This window comes from Penaeus japonicus, unplaced genomic scaffold (genome assembly GCF_977035675.1).
Source record: "Penaeus japonicus unplaced genomic scaffold, GWHDUDI00000001_assembly GWHDUDI00000041, whole genome shotgun sequence".
NCBI classification, from domain to species: domain Eukaryota; kingdom Metazoa; phylum Arthropoda; class Malacostraca; order Decapoda; family Penaeidae; genus Penaeus; species Penaeus japonicus.
Window position 1 is genome coordinate 8,226,858 of NW_028234443.1, and position 24,000 is coordinate 8,250,857.

At 47.6% G+C, this 24,000-nt stretch overlaps 1 protein-coding gene across 1 annotated transcript in view; it reads left to right on the forward strand.

Moving 5' to 3' along the window:
- The window catches only part of LOC147466773 (uncharacterized), a 141,583-nt gene that overhangs the window by 98,078 nt on the left and 19,505 nt on the right, over positions 1 to 24,000 (forward strand). The window contains exon 2 of the mRNA XM_086534538.1: positions 3,190 to 5,576. Coding sequence (XP_086390664.1) covers positions 5,238 to 5,576 — 339 coding nt within the window. The 5' untranslated portion in view covers positions 3,190 to 5,237. The remainder of the gene's footprint in view (positions 1 to 3,189; positions 5,577 to 24,000) is intronic.

Genomic DNA, 24,000 nt, shown 5'->3' on the forward strand with positions numbered 1-24,000 from the left:
AAGCATTTATTCTAGTCACTGCAAATGGTGCAGGATTATTGGCCTTTGCCAGAGAGCCGACAGACACAGGGGCTGTAGCATTCATGTGAGTCTGTGACACAATTGGGCTGTTAACTAAATGATTATGTATATTAGTGAGGAACATATTTGATTTATAGTATGAACAATGAATATTTATATATGTATATATATATATAATCATGACTATTGCTGTTTATAGTGTTTTTTATTAATTCTATTTCATTTCAGGTGATTGTATCAACAAATTCCAGTATCTGAAGAGCAACTTTCAAAAACAGATGCAAATACAGAATACCCAAGTGGATCTAGTGAAGTGAATCACTAAGGAAGACCCACCACTATTGGAAGGTGCAACTTAAGACACATTAGGAGCCAATTCTACTCCACCATGTACATCGACCTCAACCTTAAGTGATTTCACTCAGCAACTCCTGTGATACTCATCTGAGGAAGCTAGGACACCAGCGCCGCCCTTTGAAAATAGGACACCATCACTTTTCTTGTTCTCACTCCTGGGACACTAACAAGAGAAGCACAGCAGTCAGGATATAAATTTCCAAGACCGCTTCTTGCAGTCATTTTCTTCACTGCATATGTTTGGAAAGATGTGAAGGAGTCCAATAATTCTCTCAGCGAAATTTAGTATGCTTTTTGGGAAAGAATTTTGCAACACCAACCCGAGTTAGAATTGAAGTTAAATCAGAAAATGTTTGTAGTAATGGCAGAGATTTTTCAGGAGATAAGAATTCCACATAGATATGTTTATCCTGTTTATTGTATACCTTAATATGTACACATACATTTTTGGTATACACCTTTATTTACCATAGAGTACCATATGATTGGCAAGTACCTTTTATTAATGTGTATTTTTCTTTGTGTGTGTGTGTGTTTCACCTCGAAGTATAAGAGTCAGTAATGTGGTATATTAGAGATTACAAGATATTTATTGATTGATTCAGTTTGCCATTCTTTGTAGGGTTGAAATATTATTGGATTTTTTTCTTGATCGTTTCCCTTGTTTTTCAAGTCTTAGGTTTAGCTTATTTATTTACTTGAAATACGTGTTGCTGGTTAAAGGATTCTCTTAATTGTGTTTCTTGTTACTTTAAGACTTCAGGTGAAATAGATATTTGAACTTCATTTTTCTGTTATTGAAATATATATGGTGAAAGAATAAATAAATTTGGTAAGCCAAATTGTTTAATTTTTGTTTATCATTGACAGCAATATGGAAAATTTCCAATCTGAAAAATTTAGTGATACGAGAAATGCTGCAATCTGGTCAATTTATTGTATTCGAAAATTTCAGTTTCGACACGAATGTGAAACAGTTGAGGCATGTACGAGTACATACGTATTAATATGTTGAGGTGGTGTAGTGTAGAAAAAAAACGCAGATGTATACAATCAATAGAAAATGTACAGAAAGATTTGACTAAACTTAAATAGTAAATATGCATTGCCACAATAGTGAAATGGTCAAGTTTTGTATAAACTTTAATTGTAATTCCGATATTTAAATTAATGTCCAATTTGGTTCATCTCATGGAAAATTGTCAACATCCCAGAGTTCATATTTCAGTGAAAGAATATTGTTTTGATAATGTATCCTTTACACTCTTGTTCGTTTCATCTGCTCTGTCCATATGGTACTGGTTATGTGGCACATGCGTGCTATACTGGCTCGTGATTGGCTAAGAGTCAGTATAATGTTACTAATTGTGATGGTTATTCAAGCTAGATTTTTTTTTATAAATATAAACAAGAATGCTTGCCCTTTCATATATACATACATCGAAAACAGGCTATTTTGTTCTTATGTTATGCACACGAAAAACAAGCTTGTACCAAATCCTAGTCTGAATGCTTTAAATCATTATTTCTCTCATTTGATTATCTAAAAAGACATCTGACTAATATATATATATATATGTATATATATATGTGTGTGTGTGTGTGTGTGTGTGTGTGTGTGTGTGTGTGTGTGTGTGTGTGTGTGTGTGTGTGTGTGTGTATAAATGCAAATAAATCATTTACTGCATGTAAATTACATGGGTATCATGCAATATAACATGAAATGGTGTTAACGTGAGACTGAATTATAACCACAACGCTGTGGTCGGAAGGCGAAAGAATACAAATTTCCAGTGTTCGATATACCAGGATGTTAGCTTCGATGATGAGAAGAATGTCATTTGGAATGATAGTGATCCTATTTATATGGAATGAGTTATCAAAATCTCTTATTTGTACTCTCAAAGCCAGATGTCTTTTTATTTGCCTGAAACTGAAGAATTTAGTTTTTATTTTAATGAAAGGATAGGCTATTGTAAATTTCAACATTACGATCATTACACTTGCACTGATTATAACGGATTGCATTTGTCATTTGCCATGTTTAGTAGTGATTGAAACAGTGTAATCAAATATAATATTCCCATAATAGTATTTTTCATTTTTTTACCTTTTATCCCCTGATTAATAGTTGCAGAAAAAAAAAAAATCCGCAGATACCAAAACCTACTGATTATATTACCGACCGTCATTTGTTTACTTGAGAAGCAGCCCTAGGGATGTTTTAAGGTTGGGTTACGTCAAATATATTGTTTGTTAACTCTAATTACAGGACAATCTATGTTAAATTACGACAATAATACTTTTCCTAGTGATAAAGAGATGGATTCGTCATTGACAATGTGGTTTTCAAACTGAAAACATTGCCGATGGTTCTTTTCCGAGGTGCTTTGGGACAGGGCAGTACCTCGGGTTGCGGTTCAGTCTTATCTCGAGACCCCTAGATATGCAAGGGTAGTGTGGCTGTGTTGGTTTAAAGGGACACTTGAGGTGGTAAGGATGAGAGAGGCGCGTTGAAGGAGTTGGGTGAAAGTTTTAATGTGTGTGGAGGGGCTGGTGTGCCGAGTGGTGGGGGGCCATTTTGAAGGAAAAGAGAACATGAATAGTTTGAATTCTTTCTATGTGTAGCTTTTTATCTCTTATTACATATATTAATGCCTCTTTTTTATAAAAAGAAAAGAAAAAACTATTCCATAACCGTTTATGTGAGGAAATATCTTTTGATGTTTAATCGCAGATCATTGAACCGTCGCGTATTATTTTCATTGTATATTTATATATTACTAAATCTCTTTTTTCTTCTCTTTCCAGCTGCCACCAGGAATGTCAGAGGACTGGCTGCGTTTGACTAAAAGGACAGTTGAACGACTTGAGTGAGAAAAAGGAAAAAAATAGTGACGTTTGTGAAGCGAAAATTGAACGTGAATAGAGTGAGAAGAGGATAGTGAATTGGCGAAAGAGAGAAAAGAGAAATGACATAGGATTAAAAAAGAAAAGAAAAATAGTAAGTAAGATCACGAAAAGAGTGAGAAAATCGATACAGTGGCGAACATTTTGGCAAAAGGTTTTCGTGAGGTGAGACTCGAACGCCATTGCTGACACACGTGCATTTGCAGGAAAACGGTGAACGAAAGAGAAAAGGAAAGCTCTGTTGGAAGTTAACATCTAACCGGACAGAAAGAGAAAGAGAAAGATAGAGAGAGAAAGAGAGGAAAGTTCAAACTCCCCAAGATCAGAAGAAAACGCGAAGGAAAAAAAACATAAAAAAGTTTTGATCTTCGGAAGATCCGTCAGCTGTTAATCCTCTGTGATTCTTAGGCTCAACGTTTAACCTCTGTGGGGTTGGTTGTCTCTATGCGTTTCAACTCTATTGTTGAATAGGCGTTCGTCCTCCTGTGGTTGGCGACGACTTAGGCTTAATAGCAAGACATCTCATTGTTGTGTTTTTTTCCTTGATCTCTCAATCGGCTTGTGTCTCGGTTGTGTTTGTTTACATATATATATATATATGCACATATATTCTATGAAGATTTTGTTAAGAAGGAAAAGATAAACAAAAAAAAAGAAGGATTTTCGCGAATATTCCTAATCGTGTGTGTCGTCCTTTAAGCAAAGTTATTGTAATTAAGTGGGTTTATTCTTGCCTGTGATATCGCCACCAAATCATTGTCAGTTCCATTGCTGTGTGTAAAGCTAGTGCTCTTCGTTGTGGACTGTTTAAAAAAAAAAGCTGATGTTATTATTGTAGGCATTTAGAGCTCTATTGAATACGAAATTGATCCGTTTATATATACATATATATATACGTAGAGTGATGACAAGAGTATGCAATGCATTTAAAAGTTAATGAACTTGCATTAACTTCACAATCGTGTTAACACAGCATCTGCTATACTGAATCTCACCCCCCCCCCCCGCTAACATCGCACCCCCCCTCCCTCTACCAATTAAGACTCAAGAGGAAAATACCAGAACAAAATAGCGTTTCCCACGAGCTGCCAGAGAAGAAAAATCACTTTTCTTTGATATTTGTTTTCGAGACCAAGACACGCGCGAACATCCTACGAAAAGTTCCTTCAAGCTGCCGGAGGAAACGACCTTCATGAGGAGGATTCAGGAGGGGGATCAGAGACGGCGGAGGCGGAGGCATCAAGGGATCCGAGCCTACCGAAGGGGAGCGGAGGAAGGTGACATCTAGCGGCGGGATTAGGAACTGCTGTGGTCTCGTGGAGTCGGGAGGAAGTGAGGAGAGAGTCACTCGGGATACGCTTGCCGCCTGCTGACTGACTGACTGACTGACTGACTTGACTGACGAAGAACGACCGCCGTGACGTGACGGTAGTGCTGTTGCGAATAAACACACACAAGACGACGCTTTGTCCCTGCAAGGAGCTTCCTATCACTCCTCCTTCTCCTTCTCCTCTGCCTTCTTCCTTGTGTACTAACAGCGCCTGTATAACTGCTGCTACTCATAGCACCAAGGATCCAGTCCTGTAAGGAGGATTGGATAAGGATACAAGGATACAATCGTCCCGGCGAAGGCAAGGAGCTATTGCATGTCATCCATCTCTTGAATGGGAGGGGAAAAAAGTATTCTGAAATACACAGTGTCCCTTTAAGACAATTCGAAGTCTGAAAAGAGAGAGGAAGGAAAAAAAAGAAAAGAAAAAGAGCGGATTAGAAAGATTATATATAGAGAAAATAAGGAGATTGAACAAGAAAAAAAAGAACAAAACGGATATCGAAAGAAAGCGAGTGTTAATTCTTGCGGACGACAAAAGGCGAAGATTGCTACTTCTGCTCCTGCTGCCTCCTGCCAGCAGCAGCGCCACCCCTTAGGACGCCTCGCCTTTCCCGACATGGTGAAGATGATGGCCCGACGCGGCGGCCTCAGACTGGCCCTGCTCGGCCTCCTCGCCGCCTGCGCCCTCGTCTACGTCTACTACTACTCCTCGGCGCCCGCCAGCCCCCATATCCTGAAGGACAAGCCCCAGGACGCGTTGAGGGGCGGCGCCGCGGGGGAGAGGAGGGCGGAGCGGCAGAGCGACGGTGGGGCCGGCGGGGATGGAGGGGGAGGTGGGGGCGACGCTGGATCAGCTGATGGGGGGCAATCGACCCCCTCCCACCAGTGCAAGGACATCCAGGCCCCGAAGACCGACGTCAACACCGTCGACCAGTTCCCCAAGTTCGAGTTCCAGGTGAGTCACGTCGAGGCTTGGGCCTAGGGGGAGAGGGGAGGGGGGAGGGGGAGGGAGGGGGGGAGGGGGAGAAGAGAAAGGGGGAGGTCAGGGGAAGAAAGGACATGGATTGAAAGAGAAAGGGTAGGAAATGGAATGAAGTAAAAGAAGGGAAAGGGAAATATATGAAATGGAATGAAAGGGAATGGGAAAGGGAAAGGGAAAGGGAAAGGGAAAGGGAAAGGGAAAGGGAAAGGGGAGACCAGGGAAGAAAGGACATGAATAGAAAGGTAAATGGAAAGAAATGAAATGAAAGGATTGGAAAAGGAAAGGGATTGAAAGTAAATAAGGAAGCAAATGACAGTGAAATCGGAAAAGAAAAGGGAAGGAGGGAAATGAAAAGAAGGGAAGGCATAGGTATAGAAATTAAATAAAAAATCAAATGAGAATAAATAAAATTAACAGAGTAAGGGAATGGAAAGGAAATCATTGGTATGAAACGAAAGGGAATAGGAAGGAGGGGGGAGAAACGGAAGGGGGAAAGAGAGAAGGGAAAGGAAAATGAGAGAGAGACAGAGAGAGAGCGAAAGTTATCAAAGGAACCTGGTTAAGAAGTCTCAGAACACTTAGGGGCGCGGAGTGTGCAATGCATCTCGCACTTGCATTGGTGTTGCAGTGGAAGGCTTCTAGTGTCTTTGAGGCACCGTGTTGCATTATTGCCTCCCGAGAGTCTCTTGTGTTGAAAGTATTGCCGAGTCTACCGTGGAGGGGGAGGGGGGGGGTAGGGAGACGTAAGGAAGGAGAAGAATCACCGCGTCTTTCTTTGTTTATCTTTTATCTTTATCTTTATATCTATCTTTATCTTTATATCTATCTTTATCTTTATATCTATCTTTATCTTTATATCTATCTTTATATCTATCTTTATCTTTATATTTATCCTTATATTTATCTTCTAAATAGGAATATTGTAGAAACCATTGGCAGGGTAAAGGAAAAGGGGAAGAAAGGAAGAGAAAGGAGGAAAATTGGAAGGAGGAATAAAAGTAGGAAGGAAGGAAGGAGGGAGGGAGGGAAAGAGAGGAGAGAAAGAGGGAAGGAAGCAAGGAAGGAGAGGAGGAAGGAAAAGAAGAAGGAAGAAAGAAAAGAATGAAGGCATAAAAGAGGAAAGGAAAGAGAGAAGAAAGAGGAAAAAGAAGGAAAGAAAAAAAAACAAAAAAACGAAAGAGGGAAATGGGGTAAGGACCGAGGAGGAGGAGGAGCAAAAACAAAGGGAAGTGAAACACCCAAAAAATAGCGAAAAGTGGCCAACAGAGAGGGAGGCGTCGACAGCACATGCCAGGAAGATCGCTTTATTTACTTTTCTTACATTCTTTTTTTGCTAGGAAAGAGGGAAGGAGAGGGAGAGGAGAATGGAGAGGGAGAGAGGAGAATGGAGAGGGAGAGAGGGAAGGAGAGGGAGAGAGGAAAGGAGAGGGGGAGAGGGAAAGAGGGAGTAAATGAGAGGGAGAGAGGGAAAGAGGGAGTAAATGAGAGGGAGAGAGGGAGATGGATGAGGAAGGAGAGGGAGATGGATGAGGAAGGAGAGGGAGATGGATGAGGAAGGAGAGGGAGATGGATGAGGAAGGAGAGGGAGATGGATGAGGAAGGAGAGGGAGATGGATGAGGAAGGAGAGGGAGATGGATGAGGAAGGAGAGGGAGATGGATGAGGAAGGAGAGGGAGATGGATGAGGAAGGAGAGGGAGATGGATGAGGAAGGAGAGGGAGAGGAGAACGGAGAGGGAGAGGAGAACGGAGAGGGAGAGGAGAACGGAGAGGGAGAGGAGAAGAGAAGAGAAGGGAGAGGGAGAGAGGAAAGGAGAGGGGGAAAGGGAGAGGAGAATGGAGAGGGAGATGGGGAAGGAAGGAGAGGGAGAGGGAGATGGGGAAGGAAGGAGAGGGAGAGGGAGATGGGGAAGGAAGGAGAGGGAGAGGGAGATGGGGAAGGAAGGAGAGGGAGAGGGAGATGGGGAAGGAAGGAGAGGGAGAGGGAGATGGGGAAGGCAGGAGAGGGAGAGGGAGATGGGGAAGGCAGGAGAGGGAGAGGGAGATGGGGAAGGCAGGAGAGGGAGAGGGAGATGGGGAAGGCAGGAGAGGGAGAGGGAGATGGGGAAGGCAGGGAGAGGGAGAGGGGGAGGGGGAGGGAGAGGGAGAGGGAGAGGGGGAAGGAAGGAGAGGGAGAGGGAGATGGGGAAGGCAGGAGAGGGAGAGGGAGATGGGGAAGGCAGGAGAGGGAGAGGGAGATGGGGAAGGCAGGAGAGGGAGAGGGAGATGGGGAAGGCAGGAGAGGGAGAGGGAGATGGGGAAGGCAGGAGAGGGAGAGGGAGATGGGGAAGGCAGGAGAGGGAGAGGGAGATGGGGAAGGAAGGAAGGAGAGGGAGATGGGGAAGGCTGTGAGGGAGAGGAGATGGGAAGGGAGGGGAGGGAGAGGGATGGGGGGAAGGAAGGGAGGAGAGGGAGAGGGAGATGGGGAAGGCAGGAGAGGGAGAGGGAGATGGGGAAGGCAGGAGAGGGAGAGGGAGATGGGGAAGGCAGGAGAGGGAGAGGGAGATGGGGAAGGCAGGAAGGAGAGGGAGAGGGAGATGGGGAAGGAAGGAAGGAGAGGGAGAGGGAGATGGGGAAGGAAGGAAGGAGAGGGAGAGGGAGATGGGGAAGGAAGGAAGGAGAGGGAGAGGGAGATGGGGAAGGAAGGAAGGAGAGGGAGAGGGAGATGGGGAAGGAAGGAAGGAGAGGGAGAGGGAGATGGGGAAGGAAGGAAGGAGAGGGAGAGGGAGATGGGGAAGGAAGGAAGGAGAGAAAACGGAGAAGGGGAAGGAAGGAGGAGGGAGAGGGAGATGGGAAGGAAGGAAGGAGAGGGAGAGGGGGGGAGGGAAGGAAGGAAGGAGGGGGAGAGGGGGGGGGGGAAGGAAGGAGAGGGAGAGGGAGATGGGGAAGGAAGGAAGGAGAGGGAGAGGGAGATGGGGAAGGAAGGAAGGAGAGGGAGAGGGAGATGGGGAAGGAAGGAAGGAGAGGGAGAGGGAGATGGGGAAGGAAGGAGAGGGAGAGGGAGATGGGGAAGGAAGGAGAGGGAGAGGGAGATGGGGAAGGAAGGAGAGGGAGAGGGAGATGGGGAAGGAAGGAGAGGGAGAGATAAAAGGAAAGAGAGAGAGAGGTAGAAAGAGAGAGAGGAAAGGAAGGAAAAGCAGAAAGAAAAAAGAGAAAACAGGAGAGGCATACATTGAATTATAGGAAGGAAGAGAACGATAAAGAGAGAGAGGAGGAGAGAAGAACGCTATGTACACATACATGTACGCAGAAATAGTTCCGCATGTACGTCATGCAGCATCACACATCCACCCCATCCAGGTCTCGACAGATCGCTTACATTACAAAAACCGCGCTAGGTTGAAGCCTTGTCTAGCGTGCCGTCTCTTTTTCCCAATCTCTGTCTCTCGCTCTCTCTCACTGTCATTCGCGTTTTCACTTTTGTTTTTTTCTTTCTCCGTCTCTCTCTGACTCGGGTCTTGGTCTTTGTCTGTTTGTTTCTCTCTCTCTCTGAACGTTTTTTTTTTCTTACTTTCTTCTTTCCCTCGTTCATCCTATCATCCTTTCCCTCCCTCCCTCCTAACCGCCTCTCTCTCTCTCTTTCTTTCCCTTCCCCTCCCTTCTCTCTCACTTTCTCCCTCTCCCATACACCCTTTCCCATTCCCATTCACCTTTTCTCAATCCCATTCACCCTTTCCCTCTTCCTTTTACCCTCTCTCCCTCTCCCCTCTCTTCTCTATTCCGCACCCCCCTCTCTCCCTTACCACCACTCCCCTCTCCCTCAACCCCTCTCCCCATCTCCCTCACCCCCTCTCCCTCACCCCCTCTCCTTCACCCCCTCTCCTTCACCCCCCTCTCCCCCTCTCCTTCATCCCATCTCGCCCTCTCCCTCAACCCCTCTCTCTCAACCCCCTCACCCTCACCCCCTCTCCCTCATCCCTCTCCCCCCTCACCCCCCTCTCCCTCATCCCTCACCCCCTCTCCCCCCCCCCCTCCCCCCTCTCCCCCTCTCCCTCATCCCTCTCCCCCCTCCCCCCCCTCTCCCTCATCCCTCACCCCCCTCTCCCCCTCTCCCTCATCCCTCTTCCCCCTCACCCCCCTCTCCCTCATCCCTCTCCCCCTCTCCCCCTCCCCCCCTCTCCCTCTCCCCCCTCCCTCTCATTCCCTCCCCCTCATCACCCTCTCTCCCTAACCCCCTCACCCCCTCACCCCCATCTCCCCTCTCCCCCCTCTCCCTCACCCCCCTCTCTTTTATACACGTCGCACGAGCGGGCGGGCGGGCGGGCGGCGAAACGGATGCGCGCGAGGGATGGCCGGTTATGAGTGCCTTTATGAGCGGGCGCGTCGCTTATCCGGGGATATTTGACTTTAGTGTCGGGGAGTTTCTTGTACGGGGGTATGGGGGGAGTGCGTCTGTCTCTCTCCCGCTCTCCTTTCCTTCTCCCTCCTTCATTCTCTCTTTCTCTTTCTCCTCTTTCTCCTTCCCTCTACCTTCCCCCTACCCTCTACCTCTCGCTCTCTCCCTTATTCCCTCCCCCTCTCCCTCTCGCTCTCCCTCTATCCCTTATTCCCTCCACCTTCCCCCTCCCCCTCCTCCCCTCCCCCTCCTCCCCCCCCCTACCCCCCTCCCCCACACCCTCCACCTTCTCCCTCCCCCTCCTCCCCTCCCCTCCCCCTCCTCCCCTCCCCTCCCCTCCCCCTCCTCCCCTCCCCTACCCCCTCCCCTACCCCCCTACCCCTCCTCCCCTCCCCTCCCCCCCTCCCCCCTCCCCCTCCCCCCTCCCCCCCTCCCCCCCTCCCTCCACTCTCCCCCTCCCCTTCCCCACTCCCTCTCCCCTTCCCCACTCCCTCTCCCCCTCCCTTACCCCCTCCACCTCTTCCCCTTCTCCCCCTCCACCTCTCACCCTCCCCCCTCCCCCACCCCCTCCTCTCCACCGAGAGACTAAAGTTAATCGGATTTCCTGACCAATGGCTCCTCGCACGGCCGGATAACACGTTCCTAACACGATGAGACAATTCATTATTTACATTTCCCTGTCGCTCGTGTAGGCTTTTCTCCTTTTGGGGTTTCCCTTTTGTGTGGGTGGATGTGGGTGTGGGTATGTGGGTGGGAGGTGTGGATGATGTGCTTGATGTGCTTGGTATTTATCTCTTTCACCTGTCTGTCTGTCTGTCTGTCTGTCTATCTCGCTCATCCCCCTCTCTTTCCCATATCCCTCTACTTTCCCCTCCCCTTCCTCCTCCTTCTCCTCCTCCCTATCCCCTTCTCTCTCCCTATCCCCTTCTCTCTCCCTATCCCCTTCTCTCTCCCTATCCCCTTCTCTCTCCCAATCCCTTTTCCTCTTCCTCTCCCTCTCTCTCTCTCCCTCTCCCTCTCTCTCTCTCCCTATCCCTCTCTCTCTCTCCCTATCCCTCTCTCTCTCTCCCTATCCCTCTCTCTCTCTCCCTATCCCTCTCTCCCACTCCCTCTCTCTCTCTCCCTATCCCTCTCTCCCACTCCCTCTCTCTCTCTCCCTATCCCTCTCTCTCTCCCACTCCCTCTCCCTCTCTCTCTCCCACTCCCTTTCTTCTCCTCCCCCTCTCCCTCTCCCTTCCCATCTCCCTCTCCCTTCCTCTCTCCCTCCCCCTCCCCATCTCCCTGTCCCTCTCCCTCTCTCTCCCTTTCTCCCTCTCCCCCTCCCCCTTCCCCTCTCTTCCTCTCCCCTCCTTCTCTCTCCCTCCTCCTCTCTCCCTATCCCACCTCTCCCCCCTCCCTCTCCCTCTCCTCTCCCCCCCACTCCCCTCCCCTCTCCCTCTCCCTCTCTCTCTCCCTCCCTCTCCCTCTCTCTCTCCCTCTCCCTCTCCCTCTCCCTCTCTCTCTCCCACTCCCTCTCCCTCTCCCTCTCCCTCTATCTCCCTTTTTCTCCCTCTCCCCCTTCCTCTCTTCCTCTCCCTCTTCCTCTCCCTCCTCCTCTTCCTCTCCCTCTTCCTCTTCCTCTTCCTCTTCCTCTCTCCCTCTTCCTCTTTCTCTCTCCTTCTTTTCCTCTCTCTTCCTCTCTCCCTATCCCTCTCCCCCTTCCTCTCTTCCTCTCTCCTTCTCCCTCTTCCTCTTCCTCTCTCCTTCTCCCTTTTCCTCTTCCTCTTCCTCTTCCTCTCTCCCTGTCTCATCACCTAGACTAGACTACTTTATCTGTTCCTTTTCTCTTTTTTTACGATCAAGATTTTTTTTTTTTTTTTACCTTTGTTATAGAAGGCGCCGTAAACTTTATGTAAAGTTTTCTCTCGTAAAGTAAGATAATAATGGATCAATGAAGAGGATATAAGTTAAGGTGGATGATGGTGAGTGGGAGGGAGGGAGAGGTGTGAGGGGGGAGGGAGGAAGGGGTGTGTGGGGGGAGGGAGGAAGGGGTGTGTGGGGGGAGGGAGGAAGGGGTGTGTGGGGGGACGGAGGGGGGGTGTGAGGGGGGACGTCGGGGGGATGTGAGGGGTGAGTGGGGGAGGGAGGAAGGGGTGTGAGGGGGAGGGAGGGGGTAAAGGGAGAAGGGGAAGTGGGAAGGAGGAAGGGGACAGGGAGGGACTAGTGAAAGAGGAGGAGGAGAACGACGACGACGATGACAGTGAGTGAGTGAGTGAGTGAGTGAGTAGGTGGATGGATGGGTGAGTGGGTGAGTGGAAGGAGGAAGGAGAGGAGATATAGAAGAAAGAGGCTAAGGGAGAAACAAAGGAAGAGAGGAGGATGTAAAGAGAGAGAATGGAAAATGGGATGGAAAAGAGCGAGAGAGCGAGCGATCGTGAGTGAGAGAAAGGGTTTAAACACGGTAACGATGAGTGACGTGACCAGGAAAGGTTGGCGGGGATGGCCGTGTGGAGCGTGTGTGTGTGTGTGTGTGTGTGTGTGTGTGTGTGTGTGTGTGTGTGTGTGTGTGTCTGTGTGTGTGTGTGTGTCTGTGTGTGTGCGTGCGTGCGTGTGCGTGTGCATGTGCGTGTGTACGCGCCTCTGTCCCTATCCCTGTGTCTGTCTGTGTATGTGTCATTTTTGTGAGGCTCTGTAGAATGAGAGAGAGAGAGAGAGAGAGAGAGAGAGAGAGAGAGAGAGAGAGAGAGAGAGAGAGAGAGAGAGAGAGAGAGAAAGTGAAATAGAAAGAGAAAGAGAAAGAGAGAGAGAGGAGAGAGAAAGAAGACGGGTAACGAGATATGGTAATGACTCACGGTGAGTGCGGCGAATTACGAACCCGGATGATGATGATGATGATGAATAGATAGTGATGAATCATGGTGAGTATGGTGATTCACGACGTCGAAGGGAGAGCGAGAGCGAGAGCGAGCGAGATGGAAGATGGCATTGAATCACTAAAAGTGTGATGAGGATTAATGATGAGGGTGATGATGAATTGAAAGAGGCGTTTGAACCTTTAGGAAGATCGGCTGAGCAGGGTTTGCCGTTTCGTGGGTATGATGATGAGTATGGTGTGTAAGAGTAAGTATGGTGAGCATGTTGTGTGTCTAGTTAAGAGTGGGTATGGTGAGTAAGGGTGGGTATGATGTAAGAGTGGTTATGATGAGTAGGATGAGTAAGGGTGGGTATGATGAGTAGTGAGTAAGAATGGATATGACTAGTATGATGAGTAAGGATGATTAATGTGAGTAAGGATGGGTATAATGAGTACGAAATGATTAGTATGCACATGGGTATGTCATTAATGACTTCATGACACTGCGCGCCTCTTAATTGCTTAGATTGCGGACCGGTGATGAGTATAATGAATAAGATGAATGAAAATCAGCTGATGAGAAGGTGTTCGCTGTGCTCTGGCTGGAGGGAACAGGCTAATACCGGGCTGATTCAATTTGTCTGTTTTTTGCTTTCATTATTCAATTGATTTTTTGTGTGTCTCTGTCTGTCTCCCTCCCTCTCTTCCATCCTTCCTCTTATTCCTTCCTTCCTTTCTTTTTTCTTTAATTTCTTCCTTCCTTCCCTTCTTCTTTCTTTAATTTCTTCCTTCCTTCCCTTCTTCTTTCTTTAATTTCTTCCTTCCTTCCCTTCTTCTTTCTTTAATTTCTTCCTTCCTTCCCTTCTTCTTTCTTTAATTTCTTCCTTCCTTCCCTTCTTCTTTCTTTAATTTCTTCCTTCCTTCCCTTCTTCTTTCTTTAATTTCTTCCTTCCTTCCCTTCTTCTTTCTTCTTTCCATCCGCCTTCCCTTTCTCCCTAACACCCTCCCTTCCTCCCTCCCTTCCTCCCTCCCTCCCTCCCTCCCTCCCTCCCTCCCTCCCTCCCTTCCTCCCTTCCTCCCTTCCTCCCTTCCTCCCTCCCTTCCTCCCTCCCTCCCCCCCTCTGTCCATCTATTCCCCCTTTCTTCTTCCCTCCCTATATCCCCCCTCTCTCCCTCCCTCCTTCCCTCCTACACTCCCTTCCTCCCTCCCACACATAAAACTCAAACACACAGCTTTCTTCCTGCCATCCCTCCCTCCCTTCCATCTCCCCTCTTCCCCCTCACCCCTCTTCCCCCTCACCCCTCTTCCCCCTCACCCCTCTTCCCCCTCTCCCCTCTTCCCCCTCACCCCTCTTCCCCCTCTCCCCTCTTCCCCCTCACCCCTCTTCCCCCTCTCCCCTCTTCCCCCTCACCCCTCTTCCCCCTCACCCCTATTCCCCCTCACCCCTATTCCCCCTCACCCCTCTTCCCCCTCTCCCTCCCTCCTCCCTCCCTCTCCTCCCTCCCTCTCCTCCCTCCCTCTCCCCCCCATCCCTCTCCCCCCATCCCTCTCCCCTTCCCTCCCTCCCTCCCTCTCCCCCCTCCCTCCCCCCTCTCTCCCTCCCTCCCTCCCTCCCTCCCCATCCCTCCCCATCCCCCCCTCCCGCCCCCATCCCTCCCTCCCTCCCACCCACCCACACATTTTCGATTGGTCTGAAGCGAAAACTAAATGCATAGCTCTAAAATGGAAACTCAATGACTCAGCAATATGTGATTATTATTATTTTTATTTCTTTCCCCCCGAAAAAAAATACAGAATTGTTGCTCATAGGTGGAATGTGTTCATCAAACGCAACACTGCACAACTTATTTTTGAGTGACGCGAATTTCGATTTCTGGAAAATACGTTTTAGCATTTTTGATTCTCTTTGTAGCGAAAATGTGCGCTTGACGGTGTTTTTTTTCTCATCTTCTTGTTTTGCATGGAGTTTTGCTGGCTATTGTTTGTTTACACACGTGCATACGTAGGGTACGGGCGAACATGCACGAGCGCTTGGTCGTTGTCATGCACGAGTGCATACGAGCTCGTGAATACAAATGAGCAAAGACAATTAGACACAGAGACAGACAGACCGACAGAAAGACACACACAAACAAACAGACAGACAGAAAGACACACACAAACAAACAGACAGACAGAAAGACACACACAAACAAACAGACAGACAGAAAGACACACACAAACAAACAGACAGACAGAAAGACACACACAAACAAACAGACAGACAGAAAGACACACACAAACAAACAGACAGACAGAAAGACACACACAAACAAACAAACAGACAGAAAGACACACACAAACAAACAGACAGACAGAAAGACACACACAAACAAACAGACAGACAGAAAGACACACACAAACAAACAGACAGACAGAAAGACACACACAAACAAACAGACAGACAGAAAGACACACACAAACAAACAGATAATCAACGAACAAACGTGCATACAGACACACACAAACAAACATACAGACACACACAAACAAACATACAGACACACACAAACAAACATACAGACACACACAAACAAACATACAGACACACACAAACAAACATACAGACACACACACATACACACACACACACACACACACACACACACACACACACACACACACACACACACACACACACACACATATACATACACACACACACACACACACATATACATACACACACACACACACACACACATATACATACACACACACACACACACACACATATACATACATACACACACACACACACACACACACACACACACACACACACACACACACACACACACACACACACACATACAGACAGACAGACAGACAGACACACACACACACAAACAAACATACAGACACACACACACAAACAAACATACAGACACACACAAACAAACATACATACAGACAGACAGACAGACAGACAGACAGACAGACAGACACACACACACACACACACACACACACACACACACACACACACACACACACACACACACACACACACACACACACACACACACACACAAACACACACACACAAACAGACAGACAGACAGACAGACAGACAGACAGACAGACAGACAGACAGACACACATAAACACACATAAACACACATAAACACACATAAACACACATAAACACACATAAACACACATAAACACACACACACACACACACACACACACACAAACAAACGAAACCACACGAAATCTACCGGAGGAAACTTTCGGAATTTCGACAAGCAAAGCCGAAAGGGAAGAGCACCTGGCCACGCCCCCCCCCCACCCACCTGGCCACGCCCCCCCCCCACCCACCTGGCCACGCCCCCCCCCACCCACCTGGCCACGCCCCCCCCACCCACCTGGCCCCGCCCCCCCCCCCCCCCCACCCACCTGGCCACGCCCCCCGGCCACGCCCGCCTGGCCACGCCCCCGAGGCTTCCTTTTAAGGCCAAAGCCAAGTAAGACCTTGTACATGAGAGGGGAAGTCCCTCGCTCTCCCCTCGAACCCTGGGGGCGGGCACGGCGAGGGCGGAGAGGTAGCTTCCCCTTCCCTCCCTCCGGATATCCTCTGTTCGTGTGTCTCTCCTTTTTTTTGTTTGTTAGTGTGCGTCTTTCTATCTGTTAATCTGTCTGTTTATCTATCTATCTGTCTGTCTGTCTATCTATCTATCTGTCTGTCTGTCTGTCTATCTGTCTATCTATCTATCTTAATATCTATCTATATCTATCTATCTATCTATCTTAATATCTATCTATATCTATCTATCTTGATATCTATCTGTCTTGATATCTATCTATCTTGATATCTATCTATCTTAATATCTATCTACCTATCTATCTTAATATCTATCTACCTATCTATCTTAATATCTATCTATCTATCTATCTATCTTAATATTTATCTATCTATCTATCTATCTATCTTAATATTTATCTATCTATCTATCTATCTATCTTAATATCTATCTAGCTATCTTAATATCTATCTATCTATCTATCTATCTTAATATCTATCTATCTATCTATCTTAATATCTATCTTAATATCTATCTATTTATTTATCGGTCTATCTATCTGCCTAAGACAAAGGAGAAAAAAACGAAAGAGAGGAAAGAGGAAGGAAAAGGTGAAAGAAAATGAGGGATAAAAGATGGAGAAAAAAAAGGATCAAGGAAAAGAGGGGAGTAAAAGAGAGAGAGAGAAAAAATGATCAAGGAAAAGAGGTGTGAGTAAAAGAGAGAGAGAGAAAAAAAGATCAAGGAAAAGAGGGGAGTAAAAGAGAGAGAGAGAAAAAAAAAAGATCAAGGAAAAGAGGTTAGAGTAAAAGAGAGAGAGAGAAAAAAAAAATAAAGATAAGATAAAGAGCGAGGGAAAAGACAAGGCGAGAATTGAATTGAATTTATCGGGGGGACGGACGATGCGAAGAAAATATGTTTCCCTCTAATTGCTTGTCTCTCATCTTGGTTTTCCTCTCCTCTCCTTACCCTTCCTGGCAGATTTGAGACTAATGCGTGGGGGAGGGGGGATGTGGGGGGTGGTTGGGAGGTGGTGGAAGATGAAAAGTTGTGGTGGAGGTGGTTGGTGGTGGTGGAGGTGGGAGGTGGGAGGTGGTTGGAGGTTGGTGGTTGGTGGTATAGGTGGTTGGTGGGTGGAGGTGGGAGGTGGTTGGTGGTGGAGGTGGTTGTGGTGGAGGTTGGTGGGTGGTGGTGGAATATGTGGTGGTGAGGTTGGTGGTGGAGTGGTATTAGGTTTCTTGGTGGTGGGGGTGGTGTGGTGGTGGAGTGAGGGTGGTTGTGGGTCTGAGATGTGGTATGTGATGTGGGTGGAAGTGGTGGATAATGGAGGATTATGGCGTGCTGGGTTATTTTGTTTTTTAGAAGGAGGGAGCTGGGAGGAGAGAAACGGGGTGGTTGGGAAAAGGAGGTGGGAGGTGGAAGGTGGGAGGTGGAAGGTGGAGGTGGGGGGATGGAAAGTGGGAGGTGGAGGGAAGGAGTTGGGAAAGGGAGGATGGAGGTGTGGAGGTGGAGGTGGGAAGGTGGAAGGTGGAAGGTGGAGGGTGGGAGGTGGAGGGAAGGAGTTGGGAAAGGGAGGATTGAGGTGGAGATGGGAGGGGGGGTTGGAGGGGGAGGAAAAGGGTTAGGGAGAGGATGAAGAAAGGGGAGGAAAGGGGGGATGGGTAAGGTAAGGGGGGAGGGAGGGAGAGAGATAGAGACAGAGACCAAAAGACAAAGTCATTGTCACAGATACAAAGGCATGTATTACAATAGACAGACAGACAGACAGACAGAGACATTCAGTCTGTCTGTCTGTCTCATAGAGCAATCAACCGAGCACACACAAAACCAAGCAATAAGACTGAAATTTGAATACTATATTGATTTAAGCGAATTATATCAAAAGCAATAAGCTCGCGTGCCTGCAGACCGACCCCCTTCCGACCCTGTGTTGCAAAGGAATCATTTTTCAATATTCAATATCGCAGGAAATTAAATTGCTGCATTGGCTTCAAAATTTCTCAGACTCTACGGTGTCCGTACACCCTCGTTCAACAAGTCTGAGACATGTTTCATCAATCACTAAAAGGGAAGAATGCGTTTAAAAAATGTAGCATGTCTATATTCATAATTATGTGTGCCCTTTTTTTTTTAGATGTGCTTGAACATGTGTTTGTCTCCTCTCTCTCTCTCTCTCTCTCTCTCTCTCTCTCTCTCTCTCTCTCTCTCTCTCTCTCATTCAACCGAGCAAAGAGACGGAGATAAATAACAGGCAACTGACTAATCTATCAAACCCCCCCTTCAATTTTTTCCAATTCCCCTCCCCCCCTCCAACCCCCAACCCCCAACCCCTCACCCCCCAGCCCCACCCCCACCCCCACCCCATTTCCTCACAACCCCTACCCTTTATCCCTAACCTGTTTGTGCGACCGATTGAATTTCCATCATGGATCCTATATATTGGCCGCCCTCTTATTCATTCCCTTTTTCCTCTTTTCTTTTTCTTTTTTTTCCTTTTTCTGTTTTTTTTTTTGTTTTTGGTTAAATCATCCCACACCCACTCCCATACCTACACCTACTTCCGGCCCCTACACCCACTCCCAGCCCCACTCCCACTCCCAGCCCCACTCCCACTTCCACACCCACTCCCACACCCACTCGCACTCCCACTCCCATACCCATTCCCTTCATCATCATAATCTCCTCCTTCTCCATCTACATAATTACAAAGTTAATCACCTGTCTGTTACCCTACCCCCCTTCCCTCTCCCCCCCCCCTCCCCCATCACCGGGAAAGACAATCAATCAAACAGGGAAAGCAATTGTACGTATAATCACTTAATCTATGTAAGTATGTATGTATGTAAGCATGTCTATGTATGTATGTATGTATGTATGTATGTATGTATGTATGTATGTATGTATGTATGTAAGCATGTATGTATGTATGTATGTAAGCATGTCTATGTATGTATGTATGTATGTATGTATGTATGTATGTATGTATGTATGTATGTATGTATGTATGCAAGCAAGCATGTATGTAATTGCCAAGCATGTATGGTTATGTAAGTCATGTAGTATGTAAAGCATGAGAGAGAGAGAAGAAAGAGAGAGAGAGAGAGGAGAAAAAGGAAGAGAGAGAGAGAGAGAGAGAGAGAGAGAGAGAGAGAGAGAGAGAGAGAGAGATAGAATGAAAGAATAAAAGAGACCAGAAAAGAGAAAAGAGAGAGAAAAAGAATGTTAAAATGAGGGAGAGCCAAGGAAAAGAGCGAATCTCACACTTTTCCGGAAACATAAGAAGGAAAATCAAATTAAAATCCGATTTAATCCGGCGGAAGGATCGGCAACGCGTGGAAGGGATCCCGGTCTTAGCTCCCTTTTCCCTCCGTCTCGCTCTCTCTCGCTCGTTATCTCTTTCTTTCTCTTTCTTTCTTTCCCACTTTCTTTCACTCTTTCTTTCTTTCCCACTTTCTTTCACTCTTTCTTTCTTTCCCACTTTCTTTCACTCTTTCTTTCTTTCCCACTTTCCCTTTTCATCTTCTTCTCTTTCTTCGCCCCGATCTCTCGGTCTCTCCTCTTTCTACAATACTTCTCAGACGCAATAGTACCGCGTTCACCTCACTTTCCTTCTTTCTTTTTGCTTTTTTGCTTCCTCTCTTTCCATTCTCTCTATTCTTTCTCTTTTTTTGTCTATTTTTCTTTTCTCTCTCGCGCTCGTTTTCTCAAGATCTCTTTCTCATCCCCCCCCCTTCTACTTTTGGAGAGAGACAAAGAAGGGGACACAGAAAGAGAGACATACACAGACACACACAGACACACACACACACACACACACACACACACACACACACACACACACACACACACACACACACACACACACACACACACACACACACACACACACACACACACACACACACACACACACACACACACACACATATATATATACAGACAGACAAAGATAGACAGAGACATACAGAGAGAGACATACAGAGAGAGACATACAGAGAGAGAGATACGCAGACAGAGATACGCAGACAGAGATACGCAGACAGAGAGACACAGACAGAGAAGAGACTTACAAGATAGACACAACAAGAAGAGATACGCAGACAGAGATACGCAGACAGAGATACGCAGACAGAGATACGCAGACAGAGATACGCAGACAGAGATACGCAGACAGAGATACGCAGACAGATAGAGAGATACACAGACAGATAGAGAGATACACAGACAGATAGAGAGATACACAGACAGATAGAGAGATACACAGACAGATAGAGAGATACACAGACAGATAGAGAGATACACAGACAGATAGAGAGATACACAGACAGATAGAGAGATACACAGACAGATAGAGACTGAGACAGATACATACAGACAGATAAGGAACAGATACAGACAACAGACAGATATGAGAAGAACAGTATACACAGACAGATACGAGAGATACAGAGCAGACAGTATTTCAGAGAGATACACAGACAGATAGAAGAGATTAACACAGACAGATAGAGAATACAGACAGGACAGACAGATAGAGAGCGCACACAGACAGATAGAGAGATACACATACAGACAGATAGAGTAGATACAGACAGGACAACAAGGATATCAGAGAACAGACACTTACACAGACAGATACAGACAGAGAAGTACACAGACAGATTAGAGAGATACCATACAGACAGATAGAGAAGATACAAGACCAGATACGAGAGATACACAGACAGATAAGAGATACATCAGACAGATAGCAGAGATCACAGACAGACCAGAACACATACAGATAGAGAGACACACACAGACAGAAAGACACATACAGACAGACAGACACATACAGACAGACAGACACATACAGACAGACAGACACATACAGACAGACAGACACATACAGACAGACAGACACATACAGACAGACAGACACATACAGACAGACAGACACATACAGACAGACAGACACATACAGACAGACAGACACATACAGACAGACAGACACACACAGACAGACAGACACAGACAGACAGACAGACAGACATTCAGACACAGACAGACAGACACAGACAGACAGACACAGACAGACAGACATTCACAGACAGACAGACACAGACATTCACAGACAGACAGACACAGACATTCACAGACAGACAGACACAGACAGACAGACAGACACAGACAGACAGACAGACACAGACAGACAGACACAGACAGACAGACAGACACAGACAGAGATACACACACACAGACAGAGACACACACACACACACAGACAGAGACACACACACACACACAGACAGAGACACACACACACACACAGACAGAGACAGAGAGAGAGACAGAAAGAGACAGAGAGACACAGAGAGAGAGAGAGACACAGAGAGAGAGACAGAAAGAGACAGAGAGACACAGAGAGAGAGACACAGAGAGACACAGAGAGAGAGACACAGAGAGAGAGACACAGAGAGAGAGACACAGAGAGAGAGACACAGAGAGAGAGACACAGAGAGAGAGACACAGAGAGCGAGACACACAGAGAGCGAGACACACAGAGAGCGAGACACACAGAGAGCGAGACACACAAAGAGCGAGACACACAGAGAGCGAGACACACAGAGAGCGAGACACACAGAGAGCGAGACACACAGAGAGCGAGAGACACAGAGAGCGAGAGACACAGAGAGAGAGACAAAGAGATTATACGACGAGATCACGTCCCGTTGAATCGCGGCGACAAACTGAATGCGAGAGACATTTATTACTTCTTGTGTTTAATATCCGGCCGTTGATGCTGGCGAAGGGGGGGAGGGAGGAGGAGGAGGTAGAGGAGGGGGGTGGGAGGATGAGGAAGGGGAGGAGGAGGAGGAGGGGTGGGAGGAGGTAGGAGGAGGGGGTAGGAGGATGAGGGGGATGAGGAGGAGGAGGAGGGGTGGGAGGAGGAGGAGGAGGAGGAAGAGGAGGGGATGGGAGGATGAGGGGGGAGGAAGGAGGAGGAGGGAGGAGGGAGGAGGGAGGTGGGAGGAGGGGAGGAGGTGGGAGAAGGGGAGGAAGAGGAGGAGGGGAGGAGGTGGGAGGAGAGGAGGAGGAAGGAGGGGAGGAGGAGGGGGGAGAGATAGTAAAGATAGGGTGGAAAGCGAAGGAGAATAGGAGAGGAAAAAGAGAGAGATATGATAAGAGAGGAAGGTCCAGTAATAAAGAGAAATGGGGGGAGGGTAAAAAGAGTAAACAAAAGAGAAGAAGACGGGAAGAGGGGAAGGGAAAAAGAAAGAGGAAGGAAGGGGAAGGTAGGTTGAAGAGGAGACACGCAAGATAAAATAAGAGAACTTCAATAAAGAGGGAAAAATGCGCCGCATAGGAATAAAATATATATATTGATAAATGAAGGGAGAGGAATAATATTAAACGAGCTATTTGTACACGGGCTTGTCATTAGCTGTTTCCTGCGTTTTTATATTCTTTTGTTTCCTCATCTCTCCCTCTCTCTCTTTCTTCCCTTCATCACTCCCTACTTTCTATCCGCACTCCCTCCTTCTTCTCCCTCTCCTCGCTCCTCCCTCCTCCTCTCTCCCTCCTGACTCCTCCCTCCCCCTCTTCCCCTCCTCACTCCTCCCTCCCCCTCTTTCCCTCCTCACTCCTCCCTCCCCCTCTTCCCTCCGCTTTCCCCTCCGACATGCCTCCCCAGCCCCCTAACCTCCCCCCTCTTTTCCTTCCTATGAAAAGTTCCTCCCTCCCCCTCTTTCCCTCCTCACTCCCTCCCTCCCCCTCTCCCTCCTCTCTTTCCCTCCTGACTCCCTCGCCTCCCTCCCTTCCCGCACAACGAACCCCCAACTCTCACCATCCTCACCTCCACCCTCCCTCCCTCCCTCCCTCATTCATTCCTCACTCCCCATCCCTCTTTTTTTCCTTTTCCCCCCCCGAAATTCTGCTCTTTACCATCTAATATTTAATCGCCAGCCGAAGCACTAACCAAAGCAACAACAAAAAACGAACCACAACAAACGCACAACACACACACCAAAAACAAACCCACAGGCAAAAAAACCCCACGTCACTAAAAAACACCACCAACAAAAACACCAAAAACATCAAAAGCAAAACAAACACCCAATAACCAACTCAAACTACGACCGCACGCAGAAACAGCAACAAAAACCGCCTCCCTTACCATAGATCCCTCCCTCCTTCCCTCCCTCCCTCCCCTCCGTCCCCTCCCTCCTCGCTCCTCCCTCCCCTCCCTCCTCGCTCCTCCCTCCCTCCCTCCCCCCTTCCCCCTCCTCCCTTGCTCACTCACTCCCCCTCCCCCTCCTCCTTCACTCCCCTCTCCCCTTCCCTCCTCCTTCACTCCCCTTTCCCCTTCCCTCCTCCTTCACTCCCCTTTCCCCTTCCCTCCTCCTTCACTCCCCTCGTGCCCCTACTTGTCCCGTCTCGTTTTTCCTTTTCTTTTCCTTTCCCCAGAGTCTGCCTATCTTATAATACTTAAACCATCTAAATAATTAATACGTCAGCCGTAAGCGCGCACTGAATACACAAACCGAAGGCAAGAAGAAGCTATGCCACAAGCGCAGAAGTTACGGCGATTATACCGGCGTCGTTTAATAGTTATAGGTACGCGTGCAAGGACAGGGAATATCGA